Source organism: Mercenaria mercenaria, chromosome 11 (genome assembly GCF_021730395.1).
Source record: "Mercenaria mercenaria strain notata chromosome 11, MADL_Memer_1, whole genome shotgun sequence".
NCBI lineage: Eukaryota > Metazoa > Mollusca > Bivalvia > Venerida > Veneridae > Mercenaria > Mercenaria mercenaria.
The window spans coordinates 21,255,265-21,270,935 of record NC_069371.1 but is presented as its reverse complement, the minus strand read 5'-3'; the positions used below and the strand labels follow the sequence as shown (position 1 = coordinate 21,270,935).

At 35.9% G+C, this 15,671-nt stretch overlaps 1 protein-coding gene across 2 annotated transcripts; it reads right to left on the bottom strand.

Moving 5' to 3' along the window:
* Positions 1 to 2,124: 2,124 nt before the first annotated feature.
* LOC123532870 (trafficking protein particle complex subunit 4-like) lies at positions 2,125 to 13,888 on the bottom strand. Of its 2 annotated transcripts, XR_008366297.1 has the most exons (6): positions 13,670 to 13,888; positions 11,505 to 11,679; positions 10,413 to 10,516; positions 6,862 to 6,988; positions 2,459 to 5,961; positions 2,125 to 2,249 (listed from the first exon to the last, which is right to left on the bottom strand). XR_008366297.1 is itself a non-coding variant. In XM_045314468.2 (5 exons), exons 1-5 carry the CDS (start codon positions 13,842 to 13,844, stop codon positions 5,889 to 5,891), a joined length of 654 nt encoding a protein of 217 aa, XP_045170403.1. In that variant the 5' UTR covers positions 13,845 to 13,888; the 3' UTR covers positions 2,125 to 5,888. The 2 variants fall into 2 exon arrangements, 1 of the variants encoding a protein (XP_045170403.1); XM_045314468.2 differs by having other exon boundaries at positions 2,125 to 5,961.
* Between the last annotated feature and the right edge of the window lie 1,783 nt (positions 13,889 to 15,671).

The window sequence follows — 15,671 nt, the reverse complement described above, 5'->3', positions numbered from 1 at the left end:
TCTGGTTTGGAGTCATGCTGGTCGCAAACGCACTATGTTGGTTTTCTCATGGCGCGGCTCATTTATTGTCGGTGATTTGAATTTATATTCTGTAGGCGAATAAGGAAAACAAATTCACGCGGGGAAAAGTTACTGCTGCCCGATTCGGTAATGTTGACAAAAAACGAGTGATTTCAAACGGCGCAGACTCGAGTTAAAATATGACAGAAAAATACAGCAAGTGTTCCGTGAAAGCTTGGAAGACGTTTCATAGAAATTCAACACTCCTATTCGAAGTACATGTAGAGACAATTTCCACTTCTAAAGATCTGTGATGAATTATGTAAGATAGTCATTCCATTATTACGTACAGGAAAACTAACATCATGATTGTGGCATTATAGCGCATGACTAAGGCAGGAATTTTCCATAAATATATATTGCGTTTTTTTTTTTTTTATAAAAATACCTAAGGTTTTTGTATATTCTTCAAACTATTATATTCTCTATTTTTTGTCTTATATACTTACATATTTCTGACGTATTGTCGAAACATTTTTTCCTATCGCCCATTGAAAATGAATAAAAAAAACTACTGACTTCTGGTGCAATTTGAATACATTTTCAGATAGACATTTATAAACTGAACAAATTTTTTTTTTATTTGATGAAAAAATTCCAAGAAATCAAAAATAATATAGTAATTCTAGTTTTGGAATTTCACACAATTCTGCGGCTGCAGTTTGGTCAGAGTTCTGTATACACCTGTCATAGGAAAAAGCCTGTAAGTTTCAAATTAAATGATAGGATGACCTGAAAACATCAGGATATGTTTGAAATACCCTATATTTCAAATTTGCTAGAATATTATTTTAATTCACCGCTACTGTTTTATGGTCTATTTACTGTGGCCATAGTTGACTTACAGGAAGGTGTTTGGCACTGTTTTAAGTTCAATTTACTGTGATTACTACCGACTGGTCAGGTAGGTCTTTTCTACTGTTTGAATGTCTATTTACTGTGGCCATAGGTGAATTATCAGGAATGTCTATTTACTGTGGCCATAGGTGAATTATCAGGAAACTCTTTCCTGCTGTTTTAATGTCTATTTACTGTGAACATTGTCAACTGGTCAGGAAAGTCTTTCCTGTTGTTTTAATGGCTGTTTACTGTAGCATGTAGCCTCTGTTTGAAGTTCTATTTACTGTGGCCATAGTCGACTGGTCAAGAAAGCCTGTGCCACTGTTTGAAGGTCTGTTTACTGTGGCCATAGTTGACTGTTCAGAAAGGTATTTGCCACTGTTTTACTGTGGCTATAGTCGACTGGTCAGGTAGGTCTTTGCTATTGCTTGATGGTCTATTTTCTGTGGCCATAGGTGACTGGTCAGGAAACTCTTTCCTGCTGTTTGAAGGTCTATTTACTGTGGCCATAGTCGACTGGTCAGGAAAGTCTTTCCTTTTATTTTATGGTCTATTTACTGTGGTCATACACGACTGTTCAGGGTAGTCTTTGCCACTATCTATTTTACTATTTTAGGGTTTTTTTTACTGTTTGAAGGTCTATTTACTCTGGCCATAGGTGAATAATCAGGAAATTGTTTCCTGCTGTTTTAAGATCTATTTACTGTGGACATAGTCAGCTGGTCACGAAAGTCTTTCCTGTTGTTTTAATGGCTGTTTACTGTAATTTAACCTTTAAGATGCCTGACCTTGACCTTTGACTCAGTGACCTGGGTTGTTGCGCTGTGCATGTTGTCTTGATGAGATGAAGAACTGATGCTAGTTTTATGAAAGTCTTCTGAGTGGTATAGACAACACGGAGAGGACAGGAATTTAAGCTATCTGACCTTTGACCTCCAAGTGTTACCTTATGCTTAGATCTAATGACCTTGGCAGTGCACTCTACTCACAGTCTTGATGAGGTGAACAATCGATGACATTTTATGAAAATCTTCCCAGCGGATAAGAAGATATGAAGCATCCATGCGTAAATCCAGTATAGCCCCCATATACTTAACATCTTGGGGTATCAATATTGGGAAATATATAACTATTGGAACTGCTGAAAATTAAATTTCAGAGTCTTGGATATTCCTTAGAAAACTATATATCTTGAAGGAGAACACAACATGGCATAAACTAAAACATATTTCAATGTTTTATTAAATATTGCACATTTTTGCAAAATACATATTAACAGTGTAGTGGATATATGCTGAAGTTTGGGCTAATATGATACAAGCTTTCAACTATTCTCACCTTTACTTAACCTTTAGCCTGCTGACGGCAAATATTTTAGCCTTTGCGACCAGTGCAGACCAAGATCAGCCTGCACATCCGTGCAGTCTGATCATGGTCTGCACTGTTCGCTATTCAGTCAGTAAATTTTCAGTGAACACCCCTTCAAATAATAAATGGTATTGCCCAAATTTAATGATGGACCAGTCCATTTAGGAAATTTAGCAGGCTAAGGGTTAACCAACATTAAGTATGCTTTACAAATGTATGTAATACAGTTCAGGGTGGCCAACATACATACCAGACTTTTGGATATCCCACACATGGAGAAAATGTCCCAATTCAGGTAGAATTTTGCCTATATTTTCCTTTTTACGGTACTTGACGGATTTTCGTAAGATAAAAGAACTTGGAAGAAAGGAAAAAGTGTGCTTTCCTCTTCACAAAACGTCTGCAATCAGTACCTGTCTGAGAACTAATGGCAGATGCTTTGTGCAGAGGAAAGCACTTATTTTGCTGACACACTGAATTTTATAAAAATCCGTCAACTAATAAGGAAAATATCGGCAAAATGTCACTTGATTCAAGATGGTTTTTTTCTGTGTGTATGGTATCCAAGTCATGCGGGTTCGCCATCCTGTAGCTTAAATCCGCTCAAAATCCAGCAAGATTCTCCTAAAGTGATTAATATTTAAAGTCCTATATGGTCCCCAATGCATGATTCAATAACAAAACTATCACTCAATGTAATACAATTATTTTTTTTCATTCAAAGTAGTGAGATAGTACACAGTGGCACAGCTGCACTGTGCTGCACCAGGAAAATTGCATAGGGCCCAAACATCAAGTTTATGCCTCATATTTCTGTCTGTCTCTCTGATGCACTTATGAAAGCACTAGAACTGAACTGCTTACGATACCCTAGTTTCTTTTCATCTTAAGTAATACCATTTTGTGTACTTCATATTCATTAATTTACACCATAATACAGGTCAAACATACAAGCAGAATACTAAAATTTACAGACATTATATTCAAGTTGAAGAAGTTATATCATGCATAAAGAATTCTCCTGAATCACTGTCCTTGATGGCCTTGCACTAGTAATGGAACTCATGTGTAAGTACAAAACATTACATGTATTCAACCATTTTTTACACAATAATGATAATAAATTCATAAACTATTACCCATATTGGGGCTGAAGGTAAAACAAGCAAACTCGATGAATTGGTATCCCCCGCCGAAAGGGTTTGTGGTGAGGAATGGCAAAAAGATATATCCGGCAAAAAGTTAAGGATGTTAATAAGAAGCAAATAATTTCATTAGTCAAAATCAATTTAACAGAAAACAAATGTTTAATTAAAGAGTACATAATAAATGTATGATACTTTGATCCTGACTAAAGAATTTATTTTGAATAGGATATGCTTACTGTAATAAGCTTAGCTTTTAAAATTAAATGCAGTTAATTGAAATGTGAGCTTGAAGTTTAACTGGAATGAAATATTGTCTTTGAGTGGTTTGGCACCAGGTGTTGCTGTTTACATGTACATTTGAACTTAAAAGATCAGATGTCCTTAAGAGAACACTGGTAAGATATCTTGAACATGGCTGAGGGCAAGGTTTGTGCAGTCACAACTTAACATGTTGAAGGTTTGAACATTTAAAAAAAAAAAGGAATGGAAATATATATATATCTATATATAGATATATGTATATATTTATTTTTTTAGGGGGTGGGGGTGCAGGGGAAAGGGAGAGGAAACAACATTTCACATGTTGATTATAAATATTGATTGAAAATTAAAAATGAAAAAAAAAAAAAAAAAAGGTAAAAGGGTGAAGTTGGAGGTGGGGGTGGGGGGGGGGGGGGCAGAGGATGCATGATCAGTGGTGGGCATGACTGGATGGAGAAGTGAGGTGGGGGAATGGCACAACTTGGAAGGTTTGAAAAAAATCTAAAATAAGAAATGAAAAAAAAAGAAGAATTTTGGGAGGGGGGGTTGGGAGGGGGAGGGGGTGTGACCAAGGCAAGTGGGTGACCAGGCCCCGTGTTCACAAAACATTTTCAATCTCAACTGAGTTTGATAATGAAACTTTATTTGTCATTTATATCTAAATAGCGTGATTAAAACTAAATTTTAAGTTAATAACGATTTTCAAGCGACTTTTCAGTAATGATGGTCAGTCTCAATTGGAATTTAACTTTGAAGTTTTAGTAAAATTGATATTAAAATTTCAAACTCAAACTCAGCTGAGACCGAAAAATGTTTTGTGAACACGGGGCCAGGTGTGGGTGTGCAACTTCACATGTTTATAATAAATGTTCACAGAAAAGAATGAAAGAAATTTAATGAAATTCTGCCAAATGGTAAGTTTGTTATGTACAAATATGTGGATTTTTAGACAATTAAAGGGCAATAACTCTGAAGTTACAAAAAGAAATCTGTACAAAATTGTCTGTGCACAACCACATTATAGTGCTCTAAATTCTGTTAAAGTTTCATAGTTCTAGGTCAAATATGTCAAAAGGTATGATGCAGAAATTGGCATATCTATAGATCTATAGTACCCTATATAGTTAACACTAGAAACTTCTAAGGGCCATAACTCTGGTGTTACTTGGGCAATCTGTCTGAAACTTGATGGGCCCCATAACCTCATAGTGGTGAACATGTATATGAAGTTTGTTTGAAAAAAATCTAAAATAAGGAATGAATTTTTTTTCTTTTTTTGGGGGTGGAGGGGAGGGGGGGGGGGGGGGGGAGTGTCAGGGGATAAGGGGGGAGGTGTGTGATCAAGGTAAGGGGGTGACCAGGTGTGGGTACACAACTTCACATGTTTACAATAAATGTTCATGGAAAAGAATGAAAGAAATTTAATGAAATTCTACCAATTGGTAAGTTTGTTATGTACAAATATGTGGATTTTTATACAATTAAAGGGCAATAACTCTTAATTTACAAATAAATCCAAATGAAATTGTGTGTACACAACCACATTATGGTGATCTAAATTCTGTTTAAGTTTCATAGTTCTAGGTCAAATATATCAAAAGTTATGATGCAGAAATTGCCACATTTATAGTACCCTATATAGTTAACACTAGAAACTTCTAAGGGCCATAACTCTGGTATTACTTGGGCAATCTGACTGAAACTTGATGGGCCGCAAGAACACATTGTGGTGAACATGTATATGAAGTTTTAATTAAATATTCCCAACCATTTCCTAGATATGGCTCCGGACAGACGGACGGAAATACAGACAACGCCAAAACTATATCCCTCCGACTTTCGTCGGGGGATAATAATATTGTATGCTCTACTCAAATGACCTGCACTGACATTCAAGCAATGTTTACATGTGCATTACAGTTTAACTTAAACTATTTCTTTTTTTTTCATAATTTTCTTTCTTAATTTGTCCTGCAATGCTCGTTTCATCTCTCATCTGCTTCAGTAACACTCATATTTTTCTAACCTTTCACTTCTGCAGTTAAGCTACAATTTTCAAAGATAACCACAACTTCATATAAAATAAATTTCCAAACAAAAGTATGTATTAATTATAAATAATTAGTCCACTGAACTCTAAAATCACGACTTTTACACACTTTTCTTATGATGTGTCAGGGATTATAACTAGTACTTGTAAAGTTACACCATTCAAACATTACTGATTCCCAGTCTTTCTGCCTGTTCTATAGACGACTGAAGATTAGTATCAAACAAGTCGCACCTGAAAAATAGAACATTGCAGAATTATAAAGGATTCATATGCAGAAAATTTTCTTCAAAATTTATTTCTGGCAGGTTAGACCTTACTGAAATTTCAGACTTCATGCTCAGGTTGTCTGTGAAGTCTGTTAGCTATAGAAGTCTGTGGAAAGATTTTTTCTGTTGCCATGGCAACCAGCATTCTGTTTAGAATGGATTTCTTTGAAAAAAGTTTGAAAGAAGACCACCTAAGGAAGATTCCTGTGAAGTTTGGTTGAAATAGCTAACTTGTTTAAGAGGAGACATAAATAAATTTAAAGCAATTTAATGACGGACAAAAGACAGAGGGTGTTGAAGAAAACCTCAACTTTGTGATTACTCAGGTGAGCTAGCAACAGGTATAATACAGAATAGTAAATTACTGACCACCTTGTGTAAAGAGTAATGTAACTGTTTACCAGTGGCAACATATTACATTACTCTATTCAATAATTTTGTGAGGCATGAAATATTTTTCAAAATATTCCAGTGGGAAATAATCCTAATAAAAATGCATAACATCGAGTTTGGAATCTCAAAGAATCTGAAACCTGATCCGAAAGAATATGTATCTTAACAAAACTATTTCTGTTTCCTCTATTTAAAGTGGATACACAGCCGAAATATTCCCAATTGAAAAACAACAGTCCTTCTGAAGTTGAGCTGTTTAACCTTTACCCTGCTGGCAGCAAGCGATTCTGCCTTTGCGACCAGTGCAGACCAAGATCAGCCTGCACAGTCTGATCATGGTCTGCCCTGTTCACTATTCAGTCAGTAAATTTTCAGTGAACACCCCTTTGAAAAATAAGTGGTATTGCCAAAATTGAATAATTGACCAGTCCATTTCAGAAATTTAGTAGGGTAAAGGTAAAAGTAAACTTACCTTATTGGCATATCTAATGAGTAGAATGGATTCTTCAGGGCAAAGTCTGCATACACTTCGTACAATTTTTTCAACAATACGTCTACTGCTGCCTGACGTGGGTCAGCTATCACAATAAACTTTAATCCTGAAGAAAACAATGACAGTAACTATTAAGTATTACGGAGATGGTAAGAGAGAAAATCTTGTGTTGATTACTCTTGCTTATACTTTATTTGGAATGAACCCTAACAAAAAGTTTCAGCAGGACATACAAATATGTACTTTAACATACTGTATGGAAAAGTTTGCATGGTGGAAATGTTCGCAAATTCAAGAAATACGCGCAAATATAAGCCAGCGTAAATTTCCATCTTCACCAAGACAGGTCAATAAAGTAAAGTAAATTAAGATAAACAAACTTAGCTTTGGCACTTCATTTTTTGGTGATTCGCAAATATTTCTGCTCGTGAAATATAACTTTTTAACCCGCAAGCATATCCACTTATACATTTTTTTTCCTCCTTCCATCTTTCTCAACATTATGCTCTAACTTGTACTTGAAGTGACTAAGGAGATTATTCTTTTTTATTTTAGATTATTTTTGTTCAAATTGTTATACGAAACAAGTGAATGACGTATTGCCATTCAATACAGAGTCCACTGTTACAGTAATAATTCTCATAACAGATATTTTTAAATTGATGGGAAAATGGAGAAAAATAAGTAATGAAACACTTCATTATATATATACTTAAACGCAAAAGAAACTGTGCGTTTTATATTTTCAGACTTTCTCAGAATTCAGTGATGGAATATTGTTGTCATGTTTGGTATCATTTTAAAGGATAAACATTTATCTTTTCAACTAACGTGATTTTATTATCATATGACGCGTCTACATTTAGTAGAGGTCAAAATCAAATATACACAAATAGCTGAGAGAATGTTTTCTTGTGTTCATTTAATGTAGTTCAATCAAAAGTGATGAAAATTTACATTAACATCGTGTGTGCCCGCCATTCTGTCTAACAACCTATACAATATTGCCTTGCAGTAGCAGTGGCGGTTTGGTACTGACGTCGCATGTGCGTCAACTCAATGTGACAGTCCAGTCTGACACCAGTCACACGTAGTCTACCGAATTGAGGATGGTCGGCAACAGTACCCGTTTGCACAAATCTATCTCTCAACTTATTATAGTGTTTCTATGGAAATTAACTGCCCGTGAAACTGCTATGATAGAATTGCCCCTACCCAGCATTATCAAAGCGTCAATACGCTGATGTTTCAAAGTCATGGCATATTTGCTGCTTGAATATTTCCAAACCTAAAGTTATATTCACATTTGTACATGTGCAAATGGATGTAAAGAAAACAAATTTTACCACCTGTGCCTATGTATACATGCTGCACATGGAAATCATGTGAAATTGCTATTCAGGCTATTACATAGGACCTAGCCATAGTTTGACCTACATATTGTTATGTTTACAAAACTTAATGACCAAGATTCTTACTTGCCAAATTTTACAACTGTACACTGTAGAATTAAAGTTATCAAAACAAGAAAAGTGCCCAGTTTCTTTTACGTTTAAGTATATTATTAAAGGAGAGTGGTTCTGAAGAGAACACACAAACATTTTTTTAAAGTGGGTCCATATATAACACATCAGCTTGTTATGTTGAATGTTTATGCCAAGCTCTTTCAATATTCATGCATCGGTTATGATAGATGAAAAAGTTACCGTCTGGACAAGAAAAATGCTCAAAACTCTTCGACTTCTAAGTGTGACATTGACCTTGAAGCCATCAGTCCTGCATGTGATGCATAATCTCATTATAGGGAGCATTTGTTCTATGTATTATTAAAATCCCTTGATGGACTGCACAATTTTGGAGTGGACGCAAAACAGAAACTGTTAACCTCTGGTCATTTGAGCTAGAGCTATTGGTTTTACACATGAGATTTCAACTTATTATGGGAAAGATTCATACCAAGTAATATTAAAATCCTCTGATGGGAGGATACATATAAAAAGTTCTGTTCAGAGTTGGCCTCCAAATGTGACATTGGCCATTCAGACAGTGGTCTGGAAGTTGCACAAAATATATCATTTCTTTATAAATGGGGAATATTTGTACCAAATGATATTTATGGACGCGTAAATGACCAGACAGGAAAAAAAGACTATTTAGATTTGACCTCAAAGTGGGACCTAGAACCTCTGAGACAGTAATTTGGGTTTTGCTCATGACATGTCATCTCATTATTGGGAACATCTATCCCAAGTAATATCAGAGTTCCTTGATGAGTAGCTGAAATGAGGACCCTACAAGAAAAAACAAGGAGCTGCGTTCAATAAACGCCTGATGCCCCCAGTGGCATCCTTGTCGATAGATTTTGCACCTAAGTCCAAAACGAGGTCAAGGTCAAGGTCAAACTGAGGTCAGGTGATGTTTGAAGATGAGGAATAGTCAAAGTTTACATCTGTATTAGTATCAATTCATTCTTGTAAGGGGTACTGATGCTAGACGAAACGGTCCCATTTGGTTAACCAAGAGATGGCCCATATAAAGCAACCTAAGTCCAAAATGAGGTCAAGGTCAAACTGAGGTCAGGTTTTGATGTCTGAAGATGAGGAATGGTCACAGGTTACATCTGCATTAGTATCAAGTCATTCTAGTAAGGGGTATTGATGCTAGACAAAACGGTCCCATTTGGTTAACTTCGTACGGATGAACGGACAGGACAATCACTATATGCCTCCCCCATCAGTAGATGCTGGGGGCATAAAAACTTTTGAAACTTGACTTATGATATAGTGGCCTTGACCTTTAAGCCAGGGGTTGTGGTGTAGCCATGACATGTAAACTCGTAATGGGGAACATTATTTGTGCCAAGTAATATTAAAATCCCATGATGGATGCTTGACTTACAGAGCAAACCCTGTTGACACCAAGCTGTCAAGTGAGACCATTTCCTTTAAGCTGTGCATGGTATGTTGTTGAGCAATAGTATAATCAACTGACTGATGGCACAATTATGGTCCAGAAGTGGCACAAACCAGACCCTGTTAATACTATGTTTACATTTGGCCTCAAAGTGTGACATTGACCATTCATCTTGTGATCTGGAACTTCTGCATGACACATGTATTCACTACAGACAACATTTGTGCCCAGTAATATCAAAATCCCTTAAAGACAGTTACGGACCATACATGAAAAGGATAGACAAAGAATAATGGACAAACAGAATGACAGACAGATAAGCCTAACTCTAGTCTGCAAAACTGTTTTTCAACAAGTAGAGGAACTACGAAAGATTTATCTCATAATTTTGATCAACTAAAATGTATGGACCCAAAACTGTTATAATTTAGATGAAAAGCAGCCATGAAACCATATTAACTTTTAACAAAGTCTAACACAAAGCTTTGATGTATAGAATATAATTATAGAATGCATTCCAGACACTTCAATAATGGCAATTCTTCATTTGCATGATTCTAATTTTTTCTTATTGGACAACTGAAACAGCTAAAGGACTTCTAAACTAAACACTGTACCTGTCATAGTCTGCATACAATGGAGTTTAAATGTATCTGTTTCCAAAGTTTCTATACCAGATGACCTTTGCTCTGGAGAAAGCTGGGAACCAATTGCAAATAGTCTGGAAAGAGAACAAGAAATGTGAATAGTCTATGAAAATCAGATTTTTCAAACCACAAACCATTTCAAACTGCAAAATTTATTAGTGTTCATCATATTCAAATGGTTCTTTTCATATAACAGTACAGGTAAGTAAGGAAAGGGCCAAATTTCACACACATGCATAAAAGGGTTATAAATTTTTACCTGACAACAAAAAATTGTATAAAGATTTAAAGCTACAGTTTTTACAGTATTACAATATCAAAAAAAATACTGAGTTTAGTACAGGAAGGGACATAATTCTGACTAAAAGCATCAGGAAGTTATGGTTCTTGGACTTTTTGCTAAACTCATGATGGTATTAGTAAACAAGTATAGTGCTTAAGAAGAGTGGTCTGAAACAAAATTTTAACTGAGAAATCCCAGGTTTCTAAGTAAAACAATTACAGATAACTTTCAAATTATCCCAAAATTTATATAAAGTTACATAACCATTGACTGAAAAAAGGCTGTCATCAATTCTCATTGTCAAAATACTGAAGTCAGATTTGTTATTAAAACAAGCCTAGTTGTACTGATCAACTTATATCTTGTCCTAATCCAGTGGGATTTTAGTGGTCAAAGTGGGGCTAAACTTTGGCCCAATCCCAATGGCAAATAGTTACAGTGTAATTTCCATCTTTGGAGCCAAAATTCCCAACTAAAACCTTGTAAAAAAAAAAAGATTCACTCTCTGACATGAAAGTGCATGTCTGGAAATGCATTACTGGGTAGGCCTATATTGATACTTCTTGTCATAAAACTAGTTGACCATTGTTTATCAAACTCAAATCATGAAATGTTCATAGTTTGACCTTTGTTTAACTGGCATGTTTGAATAGAATACAAATTAACCAGACAAAAAGTTTTTACCTTCTGTGGAAATTTTTAAAATGTTTTCAGACATTACATTAATTTTCTACATTATTTTCTAGTCATACAGGAAGTAAATAAAACTGAGTACTTACGAATGAAACATGCTGGCTAACATAATTCTCTCATTGGTTGTTAACTTGGGTCTACCAAATTTTATATTGATCGGAAAGTTTTCATCCGCAGAAAGAACTTCTAGTATATCACGCCCATCTTGGAGATTTTTTCCCTCGGCTGGAATTCCATTTACAGAAAGAAGTGTATGGCCAACTGTAATAAATTGAAAAACAGTTTAAATTTTTATAACTTAAAACAGGCCATCATTCAGCTTTCCAGGAAGCATATAATACAGCATATTATCACACGTCTGACATCGCGGGAGTGTAATAAAACCATTAAAACCATTAAATAACAAGAGCACCGCCTTGCGGGTGCTGACGCTCATCTGATTTTTTTTGTATAATAGAAATATTGTCCTACCCATGATTTTCTAAGTCTAAAATTTAGGGTCATCATTCTTGCAAAAAGCAGGATAGAGTTATGTTTCTTGATGTCAACAACAGTGTACAAATGTAAGCTTTTCCAGAGAAAACTACCTTCAAATATCTGCACTGCATAAAGTAAACATGGTGTTCGTTGGAGGATGACGTCATACAGCGCGCGCCAGTTATTTGAGGTGCGACGAGGTACTGATTAAATAAGAAAAATATTCTGCCTATTGCATACGACTCTTTTTGTTTGCTGATCGAAACTGATGTAAATTTTAAAACATGTTTTAGAATTCTGTACTACCCTCAGTATTTATTTAAAAGATTTAACCAATTTCTGTTATATATCAATTGATTCAATAGAAAAAAATGCCAGCATTTTGCAGACAAGGGAAGCAATTCATTAGATAAAATCGGCGCAGTGTCATTATAAGACAGGCTTGTCTAGTGGTAGTACTGCAGGGGCGTAGGGACGATTTTATCATTGGGGCGGCGGAGAGGTGGGTTTGGGAGGGGGTGTCCCCCTCCTATGAACGGGGTGCGGGGTGGCCCCGAGAAAATTTTGCATACAGCTTGAGTAAATGGTGCAATCTGGCGACTTCTTGGACTGCTCAGTATCTGTTGAACATACTCGTTTTTTTCGAGTTTTCACCCCTAATTACAGTTTACTATGTTTAAACACTGTAATGGCGGTACGATGTTAGATACGGACAATGTCTTGCCAGGGTAAAACCAGTAATGTCTAAGTAGGGGATCGAGCACAAGACCCTGACTTAAAGAGGTAATCTAATCCTTATAGCATTTTAGTCATTAAATGGCATTATAAAGGTAAAACGCAATTCATTGTTTTCTTTGAACCATTGAGGGTTGAAATGAACGGACTTCAGGGTTCTTTTTACCAAATGATTGATTTGGAAATGCAAAATTGCGAGAGTGATTAGCTTTTTATATTTTTACATAGAAACTGTAATACTTGTTAATTTAACAAGATCTGTAAAATCTATGAGGATTTTTCTACATTTTATGCGTTGAATTTAATCATTATGATTGGTGCCTTTGATTTTCAAACAAATGTTTAAGTATCAAAAATATTTAATTTAATATATTTTATGTAAAGACATCTAAAGATCCCGATTTGCGATTGTGTTTTTCTCAAGATACTTTCCTTTGTCGGCAGAATTTGAGACACAACATTAATTGCAAGTTTGGTAGTAAGCAATTAAATACGATTAACTTTCATTAATTCATGTATTGCCTATAATCCGAGTCTGCAGGGCGTAAAAATACAGCGACCTTGGTCGTTGCGGATTATCGTTTTTGTACAATACCCTGTCACCAAGGTGATCTAACAAGGTGTCAGCGATATGACAAAATTCTGTGTACATATCAGTTGCCGATGCACTTCATGACAAATGGAAGACCGCTGTATTTATTTTCAATTATATTTTCTAGCCTTTTCAAAAATATACGAGTTCGGCATTTCGCCGCTCTTCGAAATATTGGGGCGGCGGGTGCCGCCCCTGCCGCCCCAGCTCCTACGCCCTTGTACTGTGGTACGCATTTGTACCTATAGAATCTGATTCTAGTACATATCTGTACCTCAAGACACTTCCTAATCAATTACTATAAATGTGTGGGGGTGGGGGGGGGGGGATTTATCTTAGGAGGAACTGTCTTTGGAGGGGGGGGGGGGCGGATGGTGGTCCGGTATTCAAACCAAATGGGGGACGTTTGACAAAAATGGGGGATGGTTTTGACTAGGGACACAATACCTTTTATACCATCTCTTTCACCAAATGCCACAACTATCTTCTCATCAAAAACTTTTAATGTCAACTCCAGTGGAAAGCTAAATGTTTTTTCTACTTCTGGACGTGGTGTACTGTGGTCATATTGATAAATTAAGCCTCCAGCTTTGTTAATAATATAGACACTAAAAATCGTCATTTTGTTGACATTTCTCGGAGACTGAAGAGTACGGCTTCAGAAGGGAGTTAATTATTTCGAGTTGCGTTTCTTGATTCGTCCTCAACTGGGGGCGCTGCAGTTCGCGTGATGTGCGCTATTCATCCGCGCGACTTGTCGACCCAGATATTTGCCGCAAATATTTACACGATATTTGCCTGTTTATGCAAAGAAACTCACAAAGATACTCAGCTGTCTGGTAATACAACGATTGATTCACACTTCAAATGTCTTTTTAATCAAAATGAGGTGTAAGTGATTGGTAAATTTAGCAAGAATTTATTTGCTAAGTTTCGCCGCCATTTGTACTCGTGGATTTTCGAACCCCACCCACCTGCCCTTCCATGGGTTCGACCTTGGGTACGAAAATGTCGGTTATTTTGAAACCTTACTTTTAAGCACAAGTTATGATTAAAAGATTTTTAACATTACTAATGAGACGTTACTGAAAAGAGTGGAAATCGGTGTAGCTGTAGGCAGCATCAGTAGTTTTGGAGTTGGATGTTGCTGGGGTCTTGTAACCGGTCCTAGTCTCGACACGGCATTATCCTGTTATTTGGTCCGCGGACAAAATAAATTCCACAACATTTAAATGATATGTTTAGCTTTGGTTCTGTAAAAAAATCATAGTGTATCCATCCGCCATTCACTGTTGAGTTCATGTAAGGTCGCGTAGGAATACACATAATAAATTATACATGTGCGGACCAAATACCAGGAGTATATATATACAGACGAAAATGTTTTCCAATCGATTCATTCTAATGCCTTATAAGGGGAAGTATCCCCGGGAAAAGGGTTTTCTTTGGGGGTCATATTTTCAGAAAATGGGGCTTGGTAGTCTTTTGGGGGTGACATTCTTAAAATAATTCGTTAATATAGAAGTTTTCAGATGCGGACCAAATACCAGGAGTATATATAGCGACGAAGAATTTATTTGGTCCACGGACCAAATACCAGTTGTATATATAGCGACGACGAACTTATCTGGTCCGCAAAATTGGGCGTTTCTGGCTTAGGGTGGAATTTTTAGAAAGAAGATAATTATGTTTTCATAGAAACATTTTGTTATGAAACTAGACTTTTACAGCGGACCAAATACCTAAAGTATAGCACCGGTCTGGCATACAGCAGACAATGTTTACCCATAATTTTCTGTTCAGATCAAAAGATAATCATGTACTTCGAATGAACCCATTAACATAGTTCACAGAGATGTTAATATGCCTGGATTTTGATTGCAAGTTTCAATTGACCATTAGCTGTGGAAGCACGCGATCACAGAAGAAAAATTTACAGACAATAGATGATAATACAAGACATTATTGGAGAAGCTAAGAAGTGGCCAAAGCTGATAAGAAGACTGTTTTGGAAGATAGGTGTTAAACATTTTGATCGTTTATTATTAGCTGCATTTGTATATGTCAATGGATTAAATCCAGATATATTTCTAAAGTGGGCTTATCTGACAAATTTGTGCAGGGATGAGAGCGGATATAAACATTTTCGCGACTTGCATTAGTCTTTGATATAGACTATTGGAATAATTTGTTAATGTATAGAAGTTTTCTGATGCAGACCAAATACCAGGAGAATATATCGTCTGGTGACCATATAGTCTATATCAAAAGACTAATGCTATTTATTCCGTAAAGTAAACCGAATATAATTTCGTTGTTCATCTGCTGTGGAAATAATTTTGGACTTGACTGCTAACTCACATGTAAAGTAGTTTTTATATTCGGTTTACTTTACTGAATAAATTGCATTAGTTTTTATATTTCGTTGTTCATTTGCTGTGGAAGTAAT